Source organism: Panicum hallii, chromosome 9, assembly GCF_002211085.1.
Source record: "Panicum hallii strain FIL2 chromosome 9, PHallii_v3.1, whole genome shotgun sequence".
Lineage (NCBI taxonomy): Eukaryota > Viridiplantae > Streptophyta > Magnoliopsida > Poales > Poaceae > Panicum > Panicum hallii.
The window spans coordinates 65709973-65737922 of record NC_038050.1 but is presented as its reverse complement, the minus strand read 5'-3'; the positions used below and the strand labels follow the sequence as shown (position 1 = coordinate 65737922).

Here is a 27950-nt window from a genome sequence, read left to right as displayed (position 1 = left end):
GCAAGCCCCTGCGACATAAGTTGCTCGTCCCTGCAGAATGTGGCAAGCAACATTCTAGTATAAGCACAATTGTTGTCTGGTGTATACACATGATGTTGCTCGTTGGACCAAGAAACCATGATGGTTTTAGAAATGTCATTCACTGCCATAAGATATACTGCAAATTCAGAGACGAGCAATTGTTGGTTGAGTACAGCATAAATATTGGAAGTAAACCATGCAATTGTATTTTTTAATTAGAGATCACTGTTTTACTTCTACATGGAATTTTCATTCATACCACAGTTGAGGGACACTTTTCATCTATACGATATGGCTAGTCAATGCCATGTGGAGTCAGGTCCAACAAGTTAACTGAGACAGGGTGGTGTTATAAGTAAAAAGAAAATATTCCTACTTCTGTTTAGTACAATCTATATGGTAAAAGTGATTAGCTAAAGTACAAGAGCGCCCAACATTAAGATAGGCATGCTACAATTATTTTATATGCTTCAGTACCAGCCCTACCACATTACCTATAAACTCTGTGCTTCAGTGGGGCAAGCATCAATTAAAAAAGGAGGCATGCTTAGGGTACTCTGGTACCTCTCTGTTTCCTGGGATTAGTCATAAGAGCTTCTTATAGCAAATAAAGTAGGTACTGATAGATCGTTTGGAGAGTTACATTAGGTCCGATGAGCTGTGCAATAGACATGTAGCAGTAACAATTCATTGCTTTCTGTTTACTATATGCTGAATTTGATCTCAAGGGAAACGATGAATTTGTATGCATATCCGTTTCTGGTTTTGCTTCCTTTTTTGGTGATAATTCATTGCTTTCTAAATACATTTGGATTAATACACCGATTGCTTGTGAATGAAAAAATAGTTGATTTCGATCCTCACATTAGTGATGGGTGAAAAGGCGGTGTGGGATAATGCCACTTTGAAGCACTTCATTGATATCTGCAAGGAGGAGCTTATTCTTGGGAATAGACCAAATGGTTGTTTCACTAGAACTGGTTGGAAGAACCTTGAGGATAAACTTCTTGCAAGATCCGGGTTGAAACTAGTGAGGTCACAATTGAAGAATAAATTGGACAACATGAAAAAAGATTACACCGTGTTCATGGAACTGAAAAATGCTGCCACTGGGCTTGGATGGGATGATGCGAATCAAACTGTTGAGTGCTCTAGCACGTGGTGGGATGAACATCTTGCGGTGAGTTACGTTATGTTTATTGAAGGGAATTCTATTTGCCTTTGTTATATGTCGTTCCTAACCTTGCTAAATTTATTTTACAGCGATGCAACAACCCAGAGAGAGGTATCAAGTGTGTCCATGTCAAGTTTCGAAAGAGGGGGCCGAAGTACCTTGATGATTTACATCTGTTGTTTGAGAAGGTGCATGTCACCGGAGCTTCCGCATCATGTCCGGGAGATATTCCTTCAAGTGACTCGAGTGATGAGGAACCAGTGGAGATTACTACCATTGAGAAACCAAAACCAGCAGGAAAGAAGCGCAAACAATTGTCTAGTCAGATTGAAGAGAAGGAGGAGAAGAGTCCATTTTTCCGGATGTACAAGAACACATGCATGAGGATTGAAAGTGCAGCTGAGAAAATTGGCTCAAGTCTTGAAGCATCATCGGCTCCTCCGCAATCCAGCCGTGTTCCAACTATTGCAGAATGCATGAGAATGGTGAAGGATTGTGGGATTCAGAAAAAAACTGCTTTGATGCACACTGTTCACTTATGCCTCATGAAGCCTGAGTTTAGAGAGTTTTTTGGTGCGCTTGAAACAAACGAAGGAAGGCTTGATTTGATTGAGAGGGAGCACGAGTTAAAGAAGGGCACATAGATCAATTTCTCTTGTGTTTGAACCTTTTATTTGCTTACGTTCTCGTATGTTCGAACAATTGTCTTGTATGTTGGAACCAGTGTTGTTTTTTAACTTGGAACCAGTTTTGTTATGTATGTTGGAACCAGATTTGTAGTGTATGGTGGAACTATTTTTTCCGTGTATGTTTAATAAGTTTTTCTTGCATTTTTTGAATAATTTACTTTCTTTATGTAGATGGATGCGAATATGGAAGACCTGGCTAGAAAAGGGCAGCAGTCTCTTCTTTCACTGAATGAATTATCTCAACGTGCTGCGATTCTTGGAAATCTGGCTGATCTTTACAATGACCGGTATGCTAATAAAGCTGAATATAGAGCAATGGAAGATTCGAAATCTGGTTATGATTGGGTCATGAAGTGCTTCAAGCGTCCAAGATACTTTTACAAAATGTTTCGGATGAGTACAGAGGTTTTTATGGCTCTTCATGATTTATTGGTGTCTTCGTATGGTTTGAAATCCTCTAGAAATGTTACATCAATGGAATCATTAGCAATGTTCTTATAGATTGTTGGAGGGTGAAAGGATCGATGGACCAAGAGAGGGGGTGAATTGGGCCTTTTCAATTTCTAAAACAAGGTAAAACAACCTTAACCTATGCAAAAACTAGAAAGGCTCCAATTCACCAACCGGATAACTAAACAACCTAAACAACCTACACAAGCTAGTTAAGATGAAAAGAGATAAAGCCTAGCAAGGTAGATCTAACTAGTGATTCCTAAATCAAGCACATGAATGAATTGCATGAAAGATAATGCTTGAAAAAGTAAAGTGGACAAGGGACAACCGGATTTTTCCCGTGGTATCGATGTGTTGGCACACACACCCCTAATCCACGTTGTGACACTCACAAAGAGTATTGTCACCTCCCAAGTCACCAAGACGAGGGCGCTCACTAAGAGTCTCCGTTCACCATCCCGGTGTGGTGGAGATCAAGCCACGTACAAATCTCTTCTCCGGGCTTCCACAATCCTTGGCAAGCTCCGCGAGAATCACCTCGATCACCAAGATCGCCTAGGTGATGCCAATCACCAAGAGTAACAAGCTAAGGCCTTCACTTGAGCAAGAACCAATCACCAAGAATGGATGCACACAAGCTTCTCTCTACTCAAGTCCTTAATCTTGCTTCTTGAATGATTGAATGAACAAGTGTATGAAATGTTGAAGCTCAAGGTGGCTCTTGACTATAGTATGTGTGTTTGGATGTTGCCTGGTGTCAAGAGTAGTAGAATGACCCATTGGAGGGGTATATATGGGCAGCTCACACGAATAGAGCCGTTGGAGAAAAAGCTGCCAGAAAACTGCGTAGCGCCGGTTAATCCGACGTCCCTCCAATAGTCATCGTCGGTTTAACCGGTGAATGTAAACTGCCACTTCTGAAAACTAGCCGTTACAGCTTGGGCAGATTAACCGTCGTTGCATCGGTTTAACCGGTGAGTGTAATCATCCATTGATCAACAGAAATACCAAGTCACTGGACAACTGCACCGACGTCCAATTTCAAACAGCGTCGGTTTAACCGGTGAGTGTAGTTGTCCACTGATCAACTGAAAACCGAGTCTCTGGACAACTGCACCGACGTCCCTTTTCAAATATCATCGGTTGAACCGGTGAATTGACTTGTCAAACTCTGCTGACCTTGTTTAACCGACGTATAGAAAACTTGAGGCGTCGGTTAATCCGGTGATAAGGATTTTTCTGATTTTGCCTTTTCTGACTTGAGTCTTGAATGAAATCCAAATATTCTTGAGATATAAGTTGAGAACCACTTATTTGAGCTTCTAGAAACCTGAGTGACCATTGTGTGCATCCATTTTCAAATGACCATGTCCATGCTCAAGTTACTAAGCCTAAACCCCTCTTAATAGTGCGATCACTACAAAACTATAAAACCTATACTAACCTAAGTGTCCTTCTCAACCTTATGACACTTAGGACTAGAAAGATCCTTAGTCTTGACACATTATAGAGTTGAATGCCGAGATCGCCTTTTTGAATAATGAAAATTAGGGGCCTCTTTTGACATATAACCAAATGAGCAATAATGATCTATAGAGCTGCACAAACTCATTAGTCACAATAATGGTTGTCATTAATCACCGAAACATACCTTAAGGGCCTAGATGCTTACAATCTCCCCCTTTTTGGTGATTGATGACAACACAGACATAAATAACGAGAGAGCGAGAAAGATATGGCAAGAATAAACACAGGCAAACTCGAAAGAAAGGAACCAAAGGGCTCAAAGGCTCAAACGAAATCCATAGATATGTCTCAAAAGCTCAGCATGCTCAAATGACAAATGTACATATCCATGAACTCAAACCAAATATAAGACAATGTATAATACAATAAGAAACAACAAAGTCCTGATCGAGCTCTCTCTAGTGCTACCCTCCCCCTGACTCTCACTCCCTCTCCCCCTTTGGCATCCAAGCCCAAAAAGGGTAGCTACTGATCCGGGTGACGAGGGACGGCGAGGAAGCGATCCGGGTCATCGTCGTCGTCGTCGTCGTCAGACGGTGGATCCTCAGTGACTGACGGTAGCTGCTGATCTGAAGGGCCTGCTGGTGCTGAGCTGACCGGAGGTGTAGCTGTCGTCGAGGCTGTCGTCGAGGCCCTGGTGCTAGCACTGCCTGGGAGAGGGTCCGTGGAAGTAGTAGCCGGCTCAGCAGAAGATGTATCAACATCTGAAGTAGTGAGTGCTGATGCTGCCGGCTGTGACGACTGCTGAAGTAAGGACACCTCTCCGCCTCCCCCTGAAGGTAATGGCTGTGGTACGACGGGGAGGCCAACGGACTGCACTGCTGAAGGTGACTCCTGGAAGAGTGAGGTCGCAGGCAGTGGAGAGAAGAGAGGACGACTCGCAGACCCAAGTAATGCTGACAGTGAGAACATGATCTCTGGGGTCGCGGAAGAAGCTGGAGCAGTAGTGGCCGGAGCTGGTGTGACTGCAAGTGGAGGTGCTCCGGTGCCCTGAAGGCCTGACTGTCCTGGCTGCTGAGGGGCGAGTCCGGTGTGAGAATATAGCTGTGAAATCATCCCGAACATCGCCATCATGCCCTGCTGCATCTGCTGAAACTGAGCGTCCGTCCTCTGAGAGACTCTGTCAATAAGGCCGACGAAACGCTCCTCTGTAGCAGCTCGCTCTCGGGCGGCCTCCCTCTGAATCTGTGCAAGCTGGGCCTCATGGGCTCTCCTGGCCTCCTCCTGAGCACGGCGATCCTCTCTCTGCTGTGTGACCAGCTGCTGTAGAAGTGTGGTGAGTTCAGACGGCTGAGACACCTGAGACTCTGAAACTGTAGTAGCAGCAGCTGTCACTGGAGCTGGCTCTCCTGAACCCCCTGCCTCGTGATCATGACTCGCTGGAGCAGGTGCAGGGAAGTACTCCTCATCCTCGGAGGAGTCTGACTCAAGGTCTGACCAATGTATCTCATCATCTCCTCCGGGAAGCTGTGCCTCAGCGGCGAGCAGTGCCTCATCCTCCTGGGCCACTCGGGCCTGTACCTCCGGTGACAATCGTGCCATGGCAGCTCTATCAGCCTGCCTGCCTCTCCTCCGGTCCGAAGGAGCAGTAGGACGGTAAACTGGGAACCAGGGAGTCTCATCCTGTCTGAAGACTGCACTGATGGGTGACTCAGCTGGCACTATCATAGAGCAAATGAAACTAATCCAGTGAGCATAAGGAAACTGACGCACGACCCCCATCCCATCAGTGATGACATCCTCAATCTCAGCCAAGATAAAGTCAACTATGTCAAATGGCTCATGAGTGAGTATGTGAAGTAGTAGCAGCTGCTGCAGACCAGTGAATCCCTCAGGGTAGCCACTCCTCGGGAGCAACGTCCTCCGGAGTGCCATGTGAACAGCGTAGGCCTCTGGGGTCAGCAAGCTCGGTACTCTGGCGTAGGAAGCCGGGAAGGGCTGGCGGAAGCACTGTGAGATAGCCTCGTGAGAAGGTGCTATTCCGCCAATCATGGCTCTGCGCGGTGGATCTGCATCACCATAGACCATCTCGTGCAGAGAGACGTCAACAAGGTCAACACCTAGAATCCCTGCGAGCGTCGCTCTGGACAAACCAAACACCTGCCCTCCGAACATGAAGTGAACAGCTCTGCGCTCTGGGGCAATCCATGCTGTGGCGTAAAAGACTCTGACCCAGTGCTCAATATACCTGTTCCTCTCAATCGAGAGCAACCTGGGCTGACCCCTGAAGTGATCGAAGTGCTCCCGGACATCGGCTCCCCCTGCAGCTGTCCTCAGTGAAACCCAGTCAAGAACCCTGTGCGGAAATATCCTGTGGCCCCGCCTCTGGTAGGTCTCGTAGAAACTGGCCTGAAGAAGTGTCCAGAATCTGCGATCGACCCGGCTGTCTCGTGTCACGGGAAACCACTCCTCCTCCTGTACACTCCACCTGAGCCTCTTGACCTTTGCCGCATTGGCCTTGGTCAAGTTCTGGAGCAGCACACCTGGCTCCAGACGCACGACAGTGTCCATGCGGAACACTGCGCGCTCGGCCGCTAGGGCCTCGGCTCGACGAGCTGCTGCTGCTGCTGCTGTGGACCTGCGAGGCTCCTGTGGCTGGTGACCTCCTCGCGTCCTCGGTCCAGTGCGACGCTCGGTCGCTGGTGAAGTCTGCTCTGCGGGGGACGTCTGCCGGGTGCGGCTAGAACGTCGTAGAGCTGATGACTGCGTGTCCTGCCCCTGAGACTGCTCGGACTGCGCTGTCTCTGTATCTGAAGCTGTCTCCGACTCTGCCGCTGAATGTGACTGACCAGACTCAGACTCTGCTGCTGCTGCTGTCACGGCTCTGGTGGCCCTGGCACCTCTGACTCTGCCCATGCCTCTGCCTCTGCCTCTGCCTCTGTCTGGCGGATCTCTGATCGTGAACGGACGAGCACGGCCAGACGCCTGCTCCTCGGCGGCCTTAGCCACCATCTCGGCCCTCTCGGCCTCTCTCGCTGCGCGAGTCCGCTTGCGAGCGGGCTCCTCAACCACGATCTCCTTCCCCTTCCTCTTGTCACGACCCATCTCGATCACACACGACGCGGCGCTGCGAACTGGGGCAAGTGAAAGGAAGCGCGGCGTGAATGCGGTGTAATGCGGTGCAATGCGTGGGCAGCGGCACGGTGGAGGTGCAGGACGTGCAAGCGACGGCGTGGAATGCGCTGGCAATGGGACGGTGGAGCTTGGGCGGCGCTGTGGTGGCGGCGACGACGCGGTGGCACACGGGCGCAAGCGTGCGGGCAGTGGTGTGCGTGCGCGCGGGCGCAGCTGGGGTGGCGGCGGCGCGGGGGCGTGCGAACTGCAGACAGCGGCGCGTACGGGCGGCAAGTGCGAAGGCGCGCGAGTGCAGACGGCGGCGGCGCGACGGGCGGCGGAGCGAGGCGGCGCGGGCGGCGTACGGCGGCGCGTGCGGGCGGCGCAAGGCGGCGGACGGCGGCGGCGGTGACAGGAGCGAGGGCGAAGGCGAGGGGGCGAGCGGGAAACGAAAGCGCGTGAGGGGTCGCAGGCGGGCAAGAGAGAAATATGACATGTGGACCCCGCAATTTTTCTTATCGCCGGTTGATCCGACGCTTAGTTTTTGAACACCGGTTGATTGCGTCGGTGTAGTTTACCAGAAACCCTGCCAAATCTGTGTCTGTACGCCGGTTGAACCGATGATTTGAAAAGTGAACTCGTCGGTTGAACGATGCAAATAACAGATGATTTTCAGGTCAAAATTGTGTTCTGTTCATCGGTTGATCCGATGCTGCAAATTTTGTATACGCCGGTTGAACGCCTGAAATGACTGAGCTGTGGCTGACACTTAGTAACGCCGGTTAAACCGATGGGTATAGATCCATTGAACGTCGGTTTAACCGGTGAACCCAAAAACCCTCTCTCAGCTCACTTTTCTATGCTAAGTCCAATGAACTTATAAGATTCAACTAAACTCAAGTTAATGGACTTGCATAGGCGACTTTACCCCTCAAAATAGGATAGCTTAATAACTTAAATAGTTTTTCTTTTCAAAATCAAGGATAAGTCGCAAGAGGGACAAAACGCCAAATTAAAATGTATGAGCCATGTCATAGGAATATTGAAGGAGGAAAGCTTCAAACTCACAATGACATTGCTCACTAGGCAATAACGCACCTAACACTTTACTCTTTTCACTTCTTATGAATTAAGACCTTGTACGTAAAACAAGTCTCATTTTCATTAAGTGATCTCCTTTGTGACTTTTACGCATGCAATGATAATGCAAATTACAAACACATGCGAAAGAAAGGTAAACATGAGATGCACAACTATATGACAAGAAATGCATAGCGAGAATTTAAGATCTACTTGTCAAGTTTGATCCCACGGAAAGCTTCATCATGATGAGCCTTTCTACAAGCCTAGAGGAAAACAAGTGGACCACCACCTCTAGCTAAACCCTTGCTCATCACTATCTTACCATGGTTAGACAAGTGTCCTATATGTATGCATTTTTCTATATGGCATGGCAACTTACATGACGTTTGCCGCATCTAACACATTTAGCTCATTTCTTAGCCTAACAAAGGTACTCTCGTCTAAAGGTTTTGTGAAAATATCCGCCAACTGCTCCTCGGATCTCACACCTTGAAGGGAAATGTCCCCCTTGGCTTCGTGATCACGCAAGAAGTGATGGCGAATATCAATGTGCTTTGTGCGAGAGTGTTGAACCGGATTCTTGGCAATTTTTACGGCACTTTCATTGTCACAAAGGAGTGGTATTCTTCCTAGTTTCACACCAAAGTCCAAAAGGGTTTGCTTCATATATAGAATTTGGGCACAACATGCACCGGCAGCTATATATTCCGCTTCCGCGGTGGACAAAGCCACGGAATTTTGCTTCTTACTCGACCAAGAAACTAGAGAACGCCCAAGCAAGTGGCAACCCCCGGAGGTACTCTTGCGATCGACACGGCTTCCGGCAAAATCCGAATCCGAGTATCCCAAGAGATCTAAGCTAGCGCCTTTGGGGTACCACAAGCCTATGCTAGGAGTGTGCTTGAGATACCGAAGGATCCTATTCACAGCAGAAAGATGTGATTCCTTAGGGTTAGCTTGAAAACGGGCACACAAGCACACGCTAAACATTATATCGGGCCTAGATGCGGTAAGGTAAAGCAAAGACCCTATCATTGAACGATAGAGGGATTGATCAACAGGTTTACCGTCCACATCCAAGTCGAGATGCCCATTTGTAGCCATAGGAGTCTTAATTGGCTTGCATTCATCCATCTTGAACTTCTTCAAGATATCTCTAGTATATTTTTCTTGATAGATGAATGTCCCTTCCTTCATTTGTTTGACTTGAAAACCAAGGAAGAAAGTCAATTCACCAATCATGGACATCTCGAATTCCCTAGACATCATGGTAGCAAACTCATGGCTTAGTAAATCATTAGTTGAGCCAAAGATAATATCGTCAACATAAATTTGACAAATGAAAAGATCCCCGTTGACGTCTTTTGTGAACAAAGTGGTGTCCACCCTCCCGATCTTGAAACCTTGCATGATTAGGAAGTCACGAAGTCTCTCATACCAAGCCCTTGGAGCTTGTTTGAGTCCATAGAGTGCCTTGTGCAACCTATAAACATGGTTAGGATTCCTCGGATCTACAAACCCGGGAGGTTGCTCAACATAAACAAGTTCGTTAATAAAGCCATTTAAGAAAGCACTTTTCACATCCATTTGATATAACTTGATATTATGATGTGAAGAGTAAGCAAGAAGAATGCGGATAGCTTCAAGTCTTGCGACCGGAGCAAAAGTTTCACCAAAATCCAAACCTTCAACTTGAGAAAACCCTTTTGCCACAAGTCTTGCTTTGTTGCGTACCCCCACCCCGTGTTCATCTTGCTTGTTTCGAAAGACCCACTTTGTGCCGATGATGTTCTTGTCTTTCGGAGGAGCTTCGAGGACCCATACTTCATTGCGGGTGAAATTGTTCAACTCTTCTTGCATGGCCATCACCCAATCCGAGTCTTCAAGTGCTTCCTCTATGCTAGTGGGTTCAATACAAGAAACAAACGAGTGATGTTCGCAAAATGAAGCATACTTAGAGCGAGTTCTTACTCCTTTGGAAGGACTACCAATGATTTGACCAATTGGATGATCCTTGGAGATGCGACCATGCTTCACTAGCGGTATTTGCGTGGATGCTTGTTGGGGTGGATCATGAGTGACTTGTGCTTGTGGTGGAACATTTTGCTCTTCTTGTTCTTGGACTTGGGGTGTTGGCGTTGACACATTTTCTTGAGGTAGTGGATCAACTTTATCTTGATCTTCAACCACTAGGGGTGCCGTGGAGGTGCTTGGTGTAGATGAGGAAGGTCCTCCCCCTTGATCATTGCCTTCATGCACCTCTTCCGGCTTGATATCCCCAATGGACATCTTCTTCAAGTCTTCTTCAATCTCTTCATCCCCTACATTTTCATAGCCAACAACCTCCTCTTGGGAGCCATTAGATTCATCAAACTCCACATCACATGTTTCTTCAACTAACCCGGAGGTTTGATTGAATAATCTATATGCTTTGGAGTTTGATGCATAACCAAGAAAGAAACCTTCATCACATCTACTCTCAAACTTACCAAGCCTTTTCTTCTTATAGATGAAGCATTTGCAACCAAAGACTCGAAAGTATGATATATTTGGTTTCCTTCCGGTGATGAGCTCATATGGACTTTTTTTGAGGAGTCGGTGGGGATACACTCGGTTGGATGCATGACACGCCGTGTTGATTGCTTCCGCCCAAAACTTCTCGGACGTGCCATAATCATCCAACATTGCTCTTGCTAGGGTGATGAGTGTCTTGTTCTTTCTTTCCACCACACCATTTTGTTGGGGTGTGTAGGTGGCGGAAAACTCATGTTTGACTCCTTCTTCATCGCACCATTCTTCAATCTTCATATTTTTGAACTCGGTGCCGTTGTCACTCCGAATCTTCACAATTGGAGAATTATATTCCCTTTGAGCTTTTCTTGCAAATGTCTTGAAGATTTCCGGAGTTTCACCCTTATCGCCTAAAAACATGACCCAAGTGTAACGTGAAAAATCATCAACGATTACTAGGCAATAGAGGTTACCACCAATGCTCTTGTATGAAGTTGGACCAAAGAGATCCATGTGTAGTAGCTCGAGCGGCTTGGAGGTAGACAACATCGTCTTGATAGGATGATGAGTTGCAACTTGCTTCCCGGCTTGACATGCTTTGCATAGCTTGTTTTTGTCAAAAGTGACGTCCTTTATGCCGGTGATCATCCCTCTCTTGTGGGCTTTCTTGAGGTTGCTCATGCCAATATGAGCAATTCTTCTATGCCAAAGCCACCCAAGAGACGACTTGGTGAAGAGGCAAGTCATGGTGCTTGTTTGCTTTGAAGAGAAATCCACCAAATAGATATTGCCATGCCTAAACCCCGTGAATACCAATGACTTGTCTTTTTCATGAGTTACTACAACACCATTCTTGTCAAAGGCACACGTTAGTCCAAGATCACACAATTGTGCAATAGAAATAAGGTTAAAACTAAGTGCTTCTACAAACAAAACATTTGAAATGGATAAATCTTTTGAAATTGCAATTCTACCCAAACCTAAGACTTTCCCCTTTGAGTTATCACCATAGGTGACATGTTCATGATCGCCGGGGTCTTCAAGTAAGGTGAACATGCTATCATTGCCGGTCATATGTTGAGAGCAACCGCTATCAAGTACCCAATGTTTTCCACCGGCTTTGTAGTTCACCTACACACATGAGAATTTATTTTTGAGTTTTCGGAACCCAAACAAGCTTTGGGCCTTGCACATGTGTGACAAGAGCTTTTGCGACCCAAAGTTGCTTGGGGAGCTTCTTCTTCGACTCCTTAGCAATTTTGCCAATGAACTTGGCCTTCACTTTGCCCTTCACTTTACTCAAGAGAAAATGATTATTTTGAAACATTGATGAGTAATTCTTGGGTAATTTAGGAAGAGGACGTGATGGTAAAGTGCACTCCCTAGTGTGGTGCCCGGTGACTTGGCAATGTTGGCAATATGACCCAACTTCCTTGATGAAGCTTGTCTTGATCTCCGGAGAAGGAATTGTAGCCATGTTTGGCTCCGGAAATGAACCAAGACCTCTCTTACCATAGTCACGGGCATTGTTAAAGAGAATCTCCTTGTGGATGTATTCTCCCCTTGAGAGTTTCTCCACACTACTCTTGAGGCTTGCCACTTGATCCATCAATTCCTTTTCCCTAGAAGAGTCAAGCTTGGGCACAACATTAGTGGCATATGCATCAACGAGTAGGTCATCACATGAAGTAGAAGCATTGACCTTTTCAAGAACAACTTTCTCAAGACTTGGGTCAATTACTTCATAAGCAAATTCAAGTTCTTGATACTTGTGAGCCAACTCCCTATGCTCTTGTTTGAGCTTTTTGTGGCTCTCTTCAACTTGCTTAGCAAGTACAAGTGACTCATTGTGCTTTTTGAGCAAGTCATTGTACTTACTAAGTAAGTCGGAGTGGGCAAGCTCTAACTTGGCATGAGTGCTCTCAAGAACTTTAACTTTGCCCTTTTCCCTCTTGATGACGGATGTATACTCATTGATGAGGTTCGTAAATTCATTTGGATCAAGCTCTTCATCACTATCATCTTCACTGTTATTGGTGTCTTCGTATGGTTTGAAATCCTCTAGAAATGTTACATCAATGGAATCATTAGCAATGTTCTTATAGATTGTTGGAGGGTGAAAGGATCGATGGACCAAGAGGGGGGGTGAATTGGGCCTTTTTCAATTTCTAAAATAAGGTAAAACAACCTTAACCTATGCAAAAACTAGAAAGGCTCCAATTCACCAACCGGATAACTAAACAACCTAAACAACCTACACAAGCTAGTTAAGATGAAAAGAGATAAAGCCTAGCAAGGTAGATCTAACTAGTGATTCCTAAATCAAGCACATGAATGAATTGCATGAAAGATAATGCTTGAAAAAGTAAAGTGGACAAGGGACAACCGGATTTTTCCCGTGGTATCGATGTGTTGGCACACACACCCCTAATCCACGTTGTGACACTCACAAAGAGTATTGTCACCTCCCAAGTCACCAAGACGAGGGCGCTCACTAAGAGTCTCCGTTCACCATCCCGGTGTGGTGGAGATCAAGCCACGTACAAATCTCTTCTCCGGGCTTCCACAATCCTTGGCAAGCTCCGCGAGAATCACCTCGATCACCAAGATCGCCTAGGTGATGCCAATCACCAAGAGTAACAAGCTAAGGCCTTCACTTGAGCAAGAACCAATCACCAAGAATGGATGCACACAAGCTTCTCTCTACTCAAGTCCTTAATCTTGCTTCTTGAATGATTGAATGAACAAGTGTATGAAATGTTGAAGCTCAAGGTGGCTCTTGACTATAGTATGTGTGTTTGGATGTTGCCTGGTGTCAAGAGTAGTAGAATGACCCATTGGAGGGGTATATATGGGCAGCTCACACGAATAGAGCCGTTGGAGAAAAAGCTGCCAGAAAACTGCGTAGCGCCGGTTAATCCGACGTCCCTCCAATAGTCATCGTCGGTTTAACCGGTGAATGTAAACTGCCACTTCTGAAAACTAGCCGTTACAGCTTGGGCAGATTAACCGTCGTTGCATCGGTTTAACCGGTGAGTGTAATCATCCATTGATCAACAGAAATACCAAGTCACTGGACAACTGCACCGACGTCCAATTTCAAACAGCGTCGGTTTAACCGGTGAGTGTAGTTGTCCACTGATCAACTGAAAACCGAGTCTCTGGACAACTGCACCGACGTCCCTTTTCAAATATCATCGGTTGAACCGGTGAATTGACTTGTCAAACTCTGCTGACCTTGTTTAACCGACGTATAGAAAACTTGAGGCGTCGGTTAATCCGGTGATAAGGATTTTTCTGATTTTGCCTTTTCTGACTTGAGTCTTGAATGAAATCCAAATATTCTTGAGATATAAGTTGAGAACCACTTATTTGAGCTTCTAGAAACCTGAGTGACCATTGTGTGCATCCATTTTCAAATGACCATGTCCATGCTCAAGTTACTAAGCCTAAACCCCTCTTAATAGTGCGATCACTACAAAACTATAAAACCTATACTAACCTAAGTGTCCTTCTCAACCTTATGACACTTAGGACTAGAAAGATCCTTAGTCTTGACACATTATAGAGTTGAATGCCGAGATCGCCTTTTTGAATAATGAAAATTAGGGGCCTCTTTTGACATATAACCAAATGAGCAATAATGATCTATAGAGCTGCACAAACTCATTAGTCACAATAATGGTTGTCATTAATCACCGAAACATACCTTAAGGGCCTAGATGCTTACAGAGGGCCTCAGTCATTTTCCCAAGCTGAAAACCGTTTTGTCCGATCAACATGGACAGTTCATATGAAATTTAAGGAGGTATTGAAGTGTTTACTTAAACTAGCAAAACACAACATCGCACCGAAGGATCCAACATTTAGCAATGAACATGAGAAGTTAAAAGAACCTCGTTTCTGGCCTCATTTCAAGGGTGCTATTGGTGCAATAGATGGATCACATATTCCGGTTATTGTTCCGGTTGATGAGGTAATTAACTACACTTGTCGTCATGGATATACATCACAAAATGTACTTGCCATATGCGACTTTGATATGAGGTTCTCATTTGTGGTTGCTGGATGGGCGGGTTCCGCCCATGATACACGGATCCTTAACCATGCGTTGGCAAATTTTCCTTCATTTCCTGTACCTTCTAAAGGTAAATTGTCCCTTATACACTTTCATCATCATTTTGTACAATGCTAACTTATTTTTTATTTTCAGATAAATACTATCTTGTTGACTCTGGTTATCCAAATCGAACCGGATACCTTGCACCTTTTAAGGGGACTACGTACCATATACCAGAATTTCGTCATCGTCGTGGACGTCCACCGCAAGGAAAGCATGAGTTATTCAACTTTTTGCACTCCTCTCTCCGCAATGTCATTGAGCGAGCATTTGGAGTTCTCAAGCAAAAATGGCGCATATTGAAAGCTATGCCGAGTTTCTCAGCTGACCGGCAGAAAGAGATCATTATAGTGTGTTTTGCGCTACACAATTTTATTCGTGATAGTCAGTTGCGTGATAAGGAGTTTGAGAGGTGTGACGCAGATGAGGAGTATATGCCACGAGCATCAAATGTTGAGGAACAAACTAAAGATGATGATCGTGAGATAGAGGGAGAGAATGAAGTTACTATGAACACAATTCGTGATAGGATAGCTGCTTCAATAGAAAATGCAAGGGGAATATGAGATTGCTATGTAGCTCACAACTCTTTTGAAATTAACAATGCACTTATTTACATATGTAATATAATTTCGTAAAAAACATGTCGCCAATGCAAAGTTTACATCGTTACACTCATTTTACATATATACAGGATATCAGGATCTCAGGGGCATTACGGATATTTTACAGCAATTCACACTTTCACAGCAGATTGAACCAAACGGCGTTCAACTTTTTCACAGCAGCTTTCTCACAGCAGTTTTTTCACAGCAGCTTTTCCACAGCAGCTTTTTCACAGCTCACAGCCGAACCAAACGCACCCTTAGTCTCCATCGTTATGGAACTTCGAATTGCTAATGTTACCCCTGCCCCTTTATCCCTTCGCTTCCCCAAATCGCAGATATCCCCAAATTGACAAGGAGGGATTGGCAGCTCGGCGAGGAAGGGAGTGGCGGCGCTGCACATCTGATGAGCAGTCTCCAAGCGTCGTGCATGTGCGCGCGCGCAACTCCACCGTGCCTCTTGCAGTCTTGCGTGTGCTGTCCATCGTCGAGGGCGCGTGGGGTGCTGCTCGTCGCTTGCCCTGGTTGCCCAACTCCGAGACGAGGACAAGGTACGACCGCCCGTGCAGCTCTCACTCTCTCTCTGATTAGCGAGTGCAAGGAGCTTGCCCTGGCTGCCTAACTCCTAGACGAGGACAAGGTACGGCCGCCCGTCCAGCTCTCTCTCTCTCTCTCTCTCTCTGTCTCTGTGTGTGTGTGTGTGATTAGCGAGTGCATGGAGCTCAAGTACACAGTTTGTGTACTTGTTTTAGATTCTCAATTCAAGCTCTCCTGTATTTGCAGCCTGTAGTTCGTTCTTCTTGCAGTTTTGCATAGTTCTAATCGGTGCGCGTAGGTACAAAACAATTTCAGATTACAGGATGGCATAAAAGGGACCAGCGAATTTCACATCCAACTAAGGGTGAGGGTAAAAGGGTTCTTTTGAGCTCTCTGTTAGCAAAGACTACCGGAGTCAAGTCAACGATAACATGGAAGATTTTAGAATTTATGGGCAATGGTATATAAAGGATATGAGTTTTTTACGTGGTAGATCAGGGATAAAAGTTTTAGCTAATAGCCTATAGAAAAATTGCATGTTGGTGGCTTCTTCCAGGTTAGAATAGATCAGCCAGCAACTGGGTGCATCAGTCTGTTCAAACTGGAAATCATTGTCCTAGCGATCTCACATCGCAAGTACACAGCTGCTACTTGTATGATGTTTATGGAGCCAAATCTCCCCCACGAAGCATACAAGCCTTGTCCCCCATGCAGGCATATTTCGTTCCCGATACGGCAGTAGCACATCAGAGTTCGCTCAACAGATGCAGCGCACATTTGAACGCTGCCGCTCTAGCACCCGGCTACGTTGATCGTTGGTTCGTCCATGTGCGCACCGCCTTGACGAAGGGAAAAAAGAAAGGAAAAACTCCCGGGACACGCCGAGAAAGTTGGACAGCGAAGGTTCCGATGGCTCCATGCGGCCGGTCGCCGACTTGCCTCCAAGAGCAAGCCGCATCCGGCGGGCGGCGCGGCCACCGCACCACACATGCGGCTGCGGCGGCGGCCTCCGTCACGAGTCGCGCCGAGAGATGGACACCGCGGATGCCGCGGCGGACACGACACACACACCACAATAAACGATAGCTCGTGAACTCGTACGCCTCGCGGACGGGCGGTTTCCTTCCCCGAGCCTTCTTTATCGGGAGGCGGTTAACGGCTGGGTTATCTCGGGGGAAGCAAATAATTTAGTCATCGCACCACCTGCCTTGCTTTTCAAGCGTCCCCTTCCCCGCCCGGAGCCCGACCCAACCCTATCCAAACCTAGATGGGGATGGGCATGTTTGGTTACATGACTAAAGTGTCAAAAATTACCACATATTTTCTACCACATCTGGCTAAGGTTAGACGCTGAAATTCTGCGCCACACCTTGGCACGTCTAAAGAAATCTTGTCACACTTTTACAAGTTATTGACGAGTGGAATCTACACAGTAAAAGAAAAATCTTACCATAAATATAGATACAAACCAAACGTACGTATAAATCAATCAAATCTGCCTAACCTTAAACGTAGCAAACTGTGACAACTGTGAGTGAACCAAACTCCCCCTGAAAACGCCACCTTTTATTCCGGTCGTGCCACGCCGCGGCGCCCCCGCATAGCATAGCTAAACACCACCTGCGAGCGATAAGGAAGGGAGAGGAGGCGCCCAACAAATCACAGCGTCCCACGCCGTGCGCCGGGTGTCGCCGCCGCCTCGTCTCTTTCCCCAAGGCCGCGGCACCCATCGAGCGCCGCCCGGGTAGCGGGAGCTCGAGGGCGGCAAGGGAGCGGCGTCGCGTTCCGTTCCCGCGCGCCCGCCACGGTCCCGCCGTCTCCGGGAAGAGGGGGGCTCCTCGGGACGGAAGGCGTCTCTTGGGCACCAGGCCCACATCATTGTTCGCAGGAACGAAACGAAGGGCCGGGACCTCGAGCCCTGCCGGCCATTCCGTTACGCGTCGCGAGATCCCCGCGGAATCGTTGCGGTAGCGCGGGGAAGGCGGCGATCGTGGGCCGGGGCGGATGCAGCACAAATGGAAGGCCGTGGAGGGCGGCGGGTGCGCCGGCGTCGCGGGCGGCGGCGACCAGCGCCGGCGGTGCGTGGCGGCGTCGCTGTCCATGCTCATCGCGGCCACCCTGGCGTTCCTCGCGTACGTCGCCTTCTTTCCCAACGACGGCGCGGGCGGGCTGTACCGGCTGTGGAGGTGCCAGGACTGCGCGGGCGAGCTCGGCGAGTTCCCCGGTGACGAGGCGGCCGCGGCCGACGGGCCTTCGGCCTCGCGCGCGGCCAGGGAGCCGACGACGCTGTCGCACGTCGTGTTCGGCATCGGCGCCTCGGCGCGGACGTGGGACCAGCGGCGCGGGTACGCGGAGCTGTGGTGGCGCCCCGACCAGATGCGCGGGCACGTGTGGCTCGACGAGGAGCCCGTGAGCCCGTGGCCGGCGGCGACGTGCCCGCCGTACCGCGTCTCGGCGGACGCGTCCCGGTTCGGGGACCGCGCGTCGGCGGCGCGGATGGCCAGGATCGTGGCGGACTCGTTCCTGGCCGTCGCGGCGGAGCTCGGGAACGACACGGCCCGCGACGAGCCGCGGTGGTTCGTGATGGGCGACGACGACACGGTGTTCTTCCCGGACAACCTGGTGGCCGTGCTGCGCAAGTACGACCACGAGGAGATGTACTACGTCGGGGCGCCGTCGGAGAGCGTGGAGCAGGACGTGATGCACTCGTACGGCATGGCCTTCGGCGGCGGCGGGTTCGCGGTCAGCTACCCGGCCGCCGCCGCGCTCGCCAAGGCCATCGACGGCTGCCTCGACCGCTACGTGTACTTCTACGGCAGCGATCAGCGCGTGCAGGCCTGCCTCACCGAGCTCGGCGTCCCGCTCACCCGCGAGCCCGGATTCCACCAGGTGAGTGTCCTTAACTCCGCCAGCTCCATTTCTTCCTCCACTATAATTCTTTCTCGTTTCAAATATTAAAAAAATACTCCAAATAGCCATTTTTAAGTACGTAGAGTATGCAGCTTGTGCCTAATCAACCCACAAATGGCCTTTCTAATCATCTTAGGAATCGGTAACGGATTATCTGAACCTCCCTAATTCAGCTCAGCTAGTCATGGTTGAGCAGCTTGACTGATCAAGCTGACACCACTCGTTTTTTGCCTTGCCTGCATCACCCTGGATCGGAGCTTTTTGACCGAACCTTTCACCGTTCCCCCTTGTAAGAAGGGCTCAGCAGCTTTAACGATCCCCACCCCTCGTCCTGCGTTGAGATTCGACGGAAGCATCTTTCGGTTGCTGCAAAGGCGAATATAGTTGCGTCCAGAACCTTTTCTGGAAATCGCTGGAGGCCCGGGCGTGGCGGTACGCGGACGCGACGCCGGACAAATGCCATCCCATGGCCTCTCTCTTTGGTTTACAGTTGCCGGACAGCGTGGACCGTGGAGTCGCCGGACCGCAGGGCCTGGGCCGACCAGCCGTCCTTGCAGAGTTCACCCCCATGTGGCGCGGGCATCTCGCAGGACAAGCGTCGATCGACAGGCCACAAGAGCACTGACTGGCACAGCCAACCACCGCTAGCAAAAGGACATGGATCGCCCCCTCATCTCTTCTTTTTTGCAATCGCCACCCATTTCCCCTGCCGTGCCCCAGCCGGCGGGCATCGTCGTCTGTAAACAGGACAGCGAGCCAGGGAAGCGCACAGATTCGGGGTAGATTTTTCCTACGGCGCGGCGCCGGTTGGTGGAGGCGTAGAGCCGCCAAATCATGTGTGGCATCTTGGCAATGGTCCCAGGCATGGGGCGCTCGGCGCCGGGCATTGCCGAGGATCCCGGAGGATACCGGCACTACGGCCGTGGGTGGGAGCCGCCCGCGGCTTTTGAACCTTCTTCCACAGGGTGCACGGAATGATGAGACCCCCGCACGCCTTCATCGTAGTGGCGGCCGTCCTGGTGGTGCGTCCACGATTAGTGGCGCCGGGGAAAAGCTTGGTCTCGTTTTGGAGACCTAATCAAAGTTTATGGCTGTAAAAGACCGCGGCGGGGGGCGGTGGTGGTCCGAGATCTCGACGTCGCGTTCCCGGGGGGGGGGGGGGGGCGCTGGGGGCGGCGTGTGCCGGTGGTTGGTTGGTGCGACGTGCGACCTCGCCGGGCCAGGTGTGCGGTCGTCCTCCTCCGGTGACGAGGTTGCCCGGTCTAGGTGTCGACCGAGACACTAGCGTATCTTCTGCCGCAAGGTCTAGGAAATTGATAGGACAAGGGCATCAGGCGAGGACGGTAGTAAACGGTGCGCTCTAGCATATCCCAGGCCACCGCCGTCGGTACGTGCACGCGCTTGCCGCCATTTTCTACCGTGCTGGACGTGCCGTAGAGTCGCCTGTAATAAAACGACAAAGAGGAAGACTTCAGGCCGCTTCCCTGCCTTCCCAGGACAGACGACCAGACGCGGCCCGTTTTCGTTCTCCACGCTTTTCTGAACCGTGCGCCGCTTGCCGGCGAACGTGCTTTCAGATCTGTGATGTCTCTGCGTTTCGTCGCGTGGCGCACACGCCGGATGCCGTTTGTCTGATTGTCTCCTCATGCGCCTCAACCCTTTTTCCCGCCAACCTTGCCATGAACCGCCACCTGGCCTCGAGAACCTGCCGGCACGAACTTCCACGCGCGTGCAGAAAAGTTATTGGCACCTGCTTTTTACTCTCTCTTTTTTCAGAAGATCATCACTGTTTTAACTGACACGTCGCCCCTGCGGTGCGACACAACTGCAGGTGGACATCCGCGGCGACGCGTACGGGATGCTGGCGGCCCACCCGGTGGCGCCGCTGGTGTCGCTGCACCACCTCGACCACATCCAGCCCATCAGCCCGCGGGGCAAGACCGCGCTGGAGGCGGTCCGCCCGCTGGTGGCCGCGTCCCGCCTGGACCCGGCGCGGGCGCTGCAGCAGAGCATCTGCTACCAGCGCGGGCCGGGCTACGTCTGGTCCGTCTCCGTCGCGTGGGGCTACACCGCGCAGCTGTACCCGTGGGCCGTGGCGCCGCACGACCTGGAGGTGCCGCTGCAGACGTTCCGGACCTGGCGGAGCTGGGCCGACGGGCCGTTCGTGTTCAACACGCGGCCGCTGAGCCCGCGCGACGCCTGCGCGCGCCACGCCATGTTCTTCCTCAGCGCCGCCCGGAACGGGACGGCCACCACCGTGACGGAGTACGCCAGGCACGACGCCGCGCCGCCGTCGGAGAAGGAGTGCGACAGGGCCAGCTTCCGCGCCGCGTCCACGGTGCACACCGTCAGGGTCATCGCCCCCAGGATGAGCGAGAGCGACTGGAGACGGGTAAGTGCCGCCGCGGCGGCGGGAGGCGCCTCAGGCGTCGTCGTTCCTCCAGACGCTGCTGCGATGCTAATTGTTTTTGTGTCCTACGATGTTTCAGGCTCCGCGGCGGCAGTGCTGCAAGACGAGGCGGACGAGCTGGGGCTCGGTGCTGGAGGTGCGGATACGGCGCTGCGGTCGGGGAGAGCTCACGTCGCCGTGATTTCGCCACGGCAGCGGATGCTAAGGATCGTTCGGTTGTCTGACACGAACGAGATAGTGGAGGCCGGCGACGAACAGGTTCTCCTCGCTGTATATAAATGGCTTCGTGGATTATGAGACCCTCGACACATACAGATTACGTAGACGGTATACGTGCGTACATCAGGTCCCTCCCTTGTTTGGCCTCGCCGGCTTGGTGACAAGTGATGGGTTCTGCCGTTCTGATAAGGAGAGGGTCGTGGCCCTGCTGTATGTTTCAGCCTGTACCTCTTTCCTGGTAGCTTACTGATTTTGAAAATGGGAAATGATTGTTTGCTTGAAGTCGTGGATTGAGGACGGTATTGGATGGGAAGGAAGGAGGAGTTCAAGATGCGAGACTTTCAATCTTGAACCAACGACTTTAAATATTTGGTGAACGATGTTCTTTCTGCGGCAAGCAGAAGAAAAGGTTGCGAGAGCCCATTGGGGCGTAACACGTGTACAGGGTAGCTCATAATGCTTGGAATTTAAATGGGCCGGATTAAGAGCTGCATGACCCATGTCGGCACAACTTATTACCCCCTGCCGAAGCGTCCTCTTTGTGTCGATCAGTCTTGATGCTGATGGGTCGGAACTCGGAAGGGAAGCAAAACGTACAAAGTAGAAAAGTGTTTTCAAGCTTGGACAGAAGATGTATTAAGAGGCTTCGAGTCAAATACCGAACTGTTAACCTGTTATCTTACGCACAAGTTACACCCAATCTTTTACGGGCAGTAGAGCCGATCTGCCCAAACTTCTATATTTTGGACATTTCTCACATATAAGACTAGTGAGTAGCCACTGTGTGAGCAACCGAAGCATCGTCGTTGGTTGAAAGAAAGGGTATGGAGCTGCACTAGCGAAGGCTTTAGAAAAGGCCAAAGAGGAGGAAATAAAATTGGACATGGCATCCCAGTCCCTTTCGAAGCACCACCCAAGTGGGGAGCAGCTAGCGTAGAACAAGGTCAAACATCCAAGCCGACCAACATTGTGTGGCTCACATTGCCCGTGGAATTATCCACGAGCTCCTCGGTAGCATACAGGGTCTACTTGCCCCATATCCATTTAAAGAAAGTCAATCTGGTCAGAGATGTACTCCATCAGTGTAAAACACGATGACATGTTCAATTCGTCAGGCAAGACTCTGACAAACAATTACTGTACTCCATGGTACATAAGTTCTGTGACAACAAAATTGTTATTAGTAGATTTGTATTCAAAAATACCTTTCTATGGATGTACTTTTGTTTCACGAAACAAGAATAATAGTAGATTGATTGTTGGTCGAAGTCTTATTTTAACGAAACGAAATACACCTAGTAAAGAATAAGGAGAAACACCGGCCAACCTACCCGACGCCTATGCGATCGCCGCTCTAGATGACCGGTCTATAGACTGCGAGATCAAGTCATATACTATAATTTCTTTTACAAAATATGCTGCAAGAGCAAGTCATATAATAATATTTTTCTGAGCAATTAGTCGTATACTATAATTTCTTCTACAAAAAATCAAAAGTCATACACTTCAATTTCTTAAAAAAGAATCGTATCTACGTGCATGCCCAGTCGCACTCGAACAGTGCTCTGACTTATCAGATATTTTCGCTGAATTTGTCCGCGTCGTCTACGAATACGAAGCTATCAACACTTTGAAATCCAGGTACATCTGATCTCGACAAGCAGTACCGCTAACCTTGCTCCGCTGGAAGTCAAACACAAATATGCATGCATGTGCATGGCAACTTGGAAAGCTATAGCCTATAGCCAGCCCAACACGCAAGCATTCGTCAAAACTTGTTTAAAGAACAAGTCCACGGACCACAACGCCGTCGCCGAAGACGAACTGACGAAGCATGCATGTGGATACACACGGGCATTTTGGCTTCACATGGTAGAGCGGCCGGACTTGAGTTCCTCCCAGCTCGACAGCTCGATCGGCGTCGTCGCTGGCCACTTGGGCTCGACGCCGCCACGCAGCGTAACCGCTGATGTAACCGTGCAGTTCCTGCGCCGCCTTACCTGGACGTACTGTACTGCTGCTCTCCGGCCGGCGTGCACCGCCCAATCTGAACACGCCGGATTCGATCCGTAAGCACGGCGACAAGGAAGAACGAAGCAGGGAGCAGGGCGACGACGACCAAGAGCGACAAGGCGAGGCAAGTGGCAAGGCAGCTCAAAAAGTCTCGTGCTCTGCGTTCGGCCTGCCGCTCCGACGGCGGCGCGATAGGAGGATGTTCAGCTCAATGTTCATGCATCCATGCATGCCGACGTCGGCAGTGTGTGCATGTTTGTCAACCCCCGTGCCCTCCTTTGCTTCGTTTGCAAGGGAAGCGACGAGGCATCGATTCCTCTCTTTGTGCCTGCTCAAGGCAGAGAAAGCCATACATAGCTCGAGTTCACATTCTCAGGTGTGGAAAAAATTGGGAGACAGACAGTCATGGGTGGCTACTGGTCTACTGGGTTTAGTGGAGAAAAAAACAATCAACGATCCTGACCTCCTCAGCAATCAAGACCTAACATGATTGAGATCTCAAAAGGAAAAAAAAAGAAGAAGAAGAGATAAGACCTTAGTAGGTGAGAATGAGATTGAAGTATCTGATAGCGGACGCTACGAAACGAGGCGTTGGCTGACGGCAATTATGGTCTAAACAGCTTTTCCGCGTAACAACGGAGGCTAATGGCTCCGCGACTGCTCATCGACGGCGACGAGCGAGTCACCGGTCGAGAAAAACCACGGCCGGTGGCGGCCCCACCACCAGCGACAGCGAGCCGCCACCCCAAAGTTCGCGAGCCACGTCGAGCATCGGAGATGCATGTTCCCGGCGCGGGCCTGTTTCCCGGCACCGCACGGCCCGCCCGCCGGAAAATCAAACCATTAACAACTACGGGGAGCCGGGTCAAGGTCGAGGCGTCACGGTCGACGGGGGGCAGATCGGGCGTCGGATTAGGCGCGGGGGCGGGGGGGGGGGGGGGGTGTGGAGCGTTCAATGTACTTGGCGCGGGATCGGGGGCGCGCCGCTGCAGGAGGCTGGGGCCCCATCGCCCGACCCGGCCGCCGTCGCCGATCGCGACGCGCCAGCGAGCTAGCGACCCCATGGCGCTCGCCGTTTGGTTTTGGCCATGCGACGCCCGCAGTGGAGTGCGGCGCGGTATAATGTGACACCGCCGGGGCGCACGAAAGCTAGCTGCCGCTGTGGGCGTGTTTGTCGTACCAACCCTAGACCATTAGCCCGCGCGCTAATCAGTGGATAGATTGCTGGCCGCTGCTTGGCTTGCTTGCTTGATTATTTTTAATTTTACCCGGCAGGAGAGATGTCATTGTTGATTGCTGTGAGCATGCATGAGTAATGGGATTTGCTTTACCCGGTGTCGTCAGTCTATTGCGAACGATGATCACTCTCTGATGGACGACTGATCATCGGTGCCTGCCGCAGTTCATTTGTACACATAAAATATGCGAGTAAAAGATACTGGGTTTATACTACTAATAGCGGGGGAATCGAATGGATGGCTGATTAAAGGGAGAGTGTGTTCGTCCTCGTCCTCTGTCCTCACGCCTCAGCAGGTCTTTTAAAAAACAAATCGCGACAAGAGCGGGTGGCTAGCGAAACCGAGTAGCATGGCGTGCATGAATGCGGCGGACATGCACCGGTATGGCAGCGCCCTGCGCGGAGTCCCTACCGTGCTCATTGTTTCGGCCTTATCTTTTCACCACGAGGCAGGGGGGCCTATTCGCGCAACTGCTCGTGATTGGATGGCATGCAAAGAAAAGATCGTTCTGTGAGCTTCGGTGGATTTCGTGGTCCACTGGTCCGTCCTAGTCTAAAAAGCAGAGATATATACCACCAGTATGTTTGTACGTACTAGTATGGTATGCTCAGCTGGTTACCGACGACAGAAAGAAAAAAGGAGCGACAAGACGAAATCAGGTGGCCCATTTCTTCGTGCGACTGTAACCGAGCAGCAGGCAAGTGTGTCAGCGTCACGCTCCGTGCGCCCGTTGGGGTACACGTTACACCGGGTTCCGGTGCACCACATGCGCGCCTGATGACGACAGGAGATGGAAACGGTCGTGGTCGCGTCCAAAGGCGCACGTGGTTTTCGCGCCGCGCGATGCATGATCGCTCATGTCCAGTTTTCAAACCCAGGGCCATCTGTGCTGCGGCGATCATCAGACTAGCCATGCCGCGCCGCGCCATGGGCAGCACCGGCCGCCCGCGGCTTCCCCGAACCTTCACCCTCTCTCTCTCACCAAATATTTTTAAGTCGTCCGACTAATCAGAATTAATTGCAATTAATCATGCTTATGGGTCCGCCTGTACCGATCATGCCACCGAGACGGTCTGGTCGTCCAAATAATCATCGATTAACCGTGATTAGTTGTCCCATTAGTACGGAGACGACTAGTTTACAGCAAGTTTTGGGTAACTTTTAGGCCACTGGTGGTTTTGGCGTTTTGAGCTGGTAATTTGATGGCCCATAAGTGAACGAGTATTCTAGTGTAATGCTTCTTTAGTCTACTTTATAAATCAAAATTTATAAATTACTAAGTTACTAAGTTAGTGACCGTGTGACCATCAATATTATCTTCATCTTTACTCTATACAGTAAAGAGTATAACATACTAGTCTTGGATTATACACAACTACTTGACTACTTCTTAGTACCGACTAGCCTCAGCTAATTGGACCGATCGATGACTAATTATTTTTTTGGTACTCTTAAGATTACACCTAGATACAATTATACGATTTGAAAACGTTATCTCTAACACGGCTTGATTAGCTTACGAACGTACACGTGTGGCGCTACAGTTACCACGAAACAGTAGCAACTTCGCCACTGGGCATGAGGGGCATCCATGACCGTACCGTGTATATATCTTGTCTCGGTTGGGGACGGCGGCCAGGCCTTGCTAGGAGTCGGTCACCTTGATTCTCCGATCCGTAGCTGATAGCTAGCGCGCCCCAGAAGGTTTCTTCAGAGTGGAAACGAACAGGAAAGCCGAGGGGGAGAAGTGCATCCAGAGAAGAGATAGGCATAAATAGCCACGCGCGGCGGAGAGCGAGCTACCAACGCGCCGGCCGATAGCTTCGATCCGCCCACTCGCTTGCGAGCTCGCAGAGGCTATCTGCTTCCTGATTGCCGCGCGGTGTTTTTCACGGCTACGAAGATAGTAGGGCTGGCAAACCGGTGGCCGGCCGGCGGCGCGGCGGCCGAGGAGATGGGGAGCCTCGACGGCCACGCGCTGCAGGGCCACCACCACGGCTACGCCCACTCCCACGTCGGCGCCGACAGCGGCGGCGGCGGCGGCAACAACAACAACGACGAGGACGACGCGTCGCCGCCGCCGGCGTCGGGCGGAGGGGCGGGCCCGCGCCGGCCGCGCGGGCGGCCCCCCGGGTCCAAGAACAAGCCGAAGCCGCCCGTGGTGGTGACGCGGGAGAGCCCCAACGCGATGCGCTCCCACGTGCTGGAGATCGCCAGCGGCGCCGACATCGTCGACGCCATCGCGGGCTTCTCCCGCCGCCGCCAGCGTGGGGTCTCCGTCCTCAGCGGGACCGGCGCCGTCACCAACGTCACGCTGCGGCAGCCCGCGGGGGCCGGAGCCGCCGCCATCGCGCTGCGGGGCCGCTTCGAGATACTCTCCCTGTCGGGCGCCTTCCTCCCGGCGCCGGCGCCGCCGGGGGCCACGGGGCTCGCCGTGTACCTGGCGGGAGGCCAGGGGCAGGTGGTGGGCGGGAGCGTGATGGGCGAGCTCATCGCGTCGGGCCCCGTCATGGTGATCGCCGCCACGTTCGGCAACGCCACCTACGAGAGGCTGCCGCTGGACCAGGACGCCGACGAGGGCGCCGTGCTGTCCGGGTCGTCCGAGGGCGCCACCACCGCGCAGCAGCTGGAGAAGCAGCAGCAGCAGCAGAGCAGCGGGGGCAACGCCGTGCCGCCGTCCATGTACGCCGTCCCGCAGACGCCGCCGCACGACATGTTCGGGCAGTGGGGGCACCCCGCTGTGACGCGGCCACCGCCGACGTCGTTCTAGCGAGCGAGCAAGCGCTTGCTGCACCGCCCGCCCGGCCGGCGATTACGTCTGCTAGTTAGATCTCTACTTAATTCTCCCCTAGCTGCAGGCTAGTTGTTTGAGTAGCTCGACTACCATGTTAATTAATGTGCTATTTCCGTCATGCATATGTGTGGATCTTTTCATTTCTTCTCTCTTCTACTCCTATTTGGAAGCCTGTGGAATTAATGTACAATTCCTACTAGTATTTGCGTGTCAGCAATTCAGCATCGGCCAATGTTTACTGGCTAATCAGTCTATCTGCAGGTGGCGTCTCTGAAAGCATCATTGAGCCATGCGATCGAATCAGTTTCATGTTTCGAATCAGTTCTGCTCTATATATATCTTGTGGGAATGCCTACACAAGTTAGATGCCAGACCATATTGCCATGAACTGATCATATGTACATGCTTTCTTCGTTTGCTCCTCATCACACATACCTCAATTTGGCCCGTAGGTTTGATCATTTAAATGAACTCAGAATGATTCAAAAATTTCAAAAAAAAAACTATGTTCTTTCAAAATAAACTTTGTTAATTGCTGACTTCTGAACTTTACTGCTGTCAGGAGATCTACTGATCTTGACATTCCATGTTG

The 27950-nt window shown here is 50.6% G+C and overlaps 2 protein-coding genes and 1 pseudogene across 2 annotated transcripts; all 3 read left to right on the top strand.

Moving 5' to 3' along the window:
* Nucleotides 1–892: 892 nt before the first annotated feature.
* LOC112873859 lies at nt 893–1579 on the top strand (annotated as a pseudogene).
* Nucleotides 1580–17343: 15764 nt separating this feature from the next.
* LOC112875768 lies at nt 17344–21681 on the top strand. Its single transcript, XM_025939739.1, has 3 exons — nt 17344–18663; nt 20516–21076; nt 21174–21681. Exons 1-3 carry the CDS (start codon nt 17779–17781, stop codon nt 21273–21275), a joined length of 1548 nt encoding a protein of 515 aa, XP_025795524.1. The 5' UTR covers nt 17344–17778; the 3' UTR covers nt 21276–21681.
* A 4445-nt stretch (nt 21682–26126) lies between these two features.
* LOC112875852 (AT-hook motif nuclear-localized protein 22-like) lies at nt 26127–27679 on the top strand. Its single transcript, XM_025939853.1, has one exon. It carries the CDS (start codon nt 26519–26521, stop codon nt 27332–27334), a length of 816 nt encoding a protein of 271 aa, XP_025795638.1. The 5' UTR covers nt 26127–26518; the 3' UTR covers nt 27335–27679.
* The last annotated feature ends 271 nt before the right edge of the window (nt 27680–27950 follow it).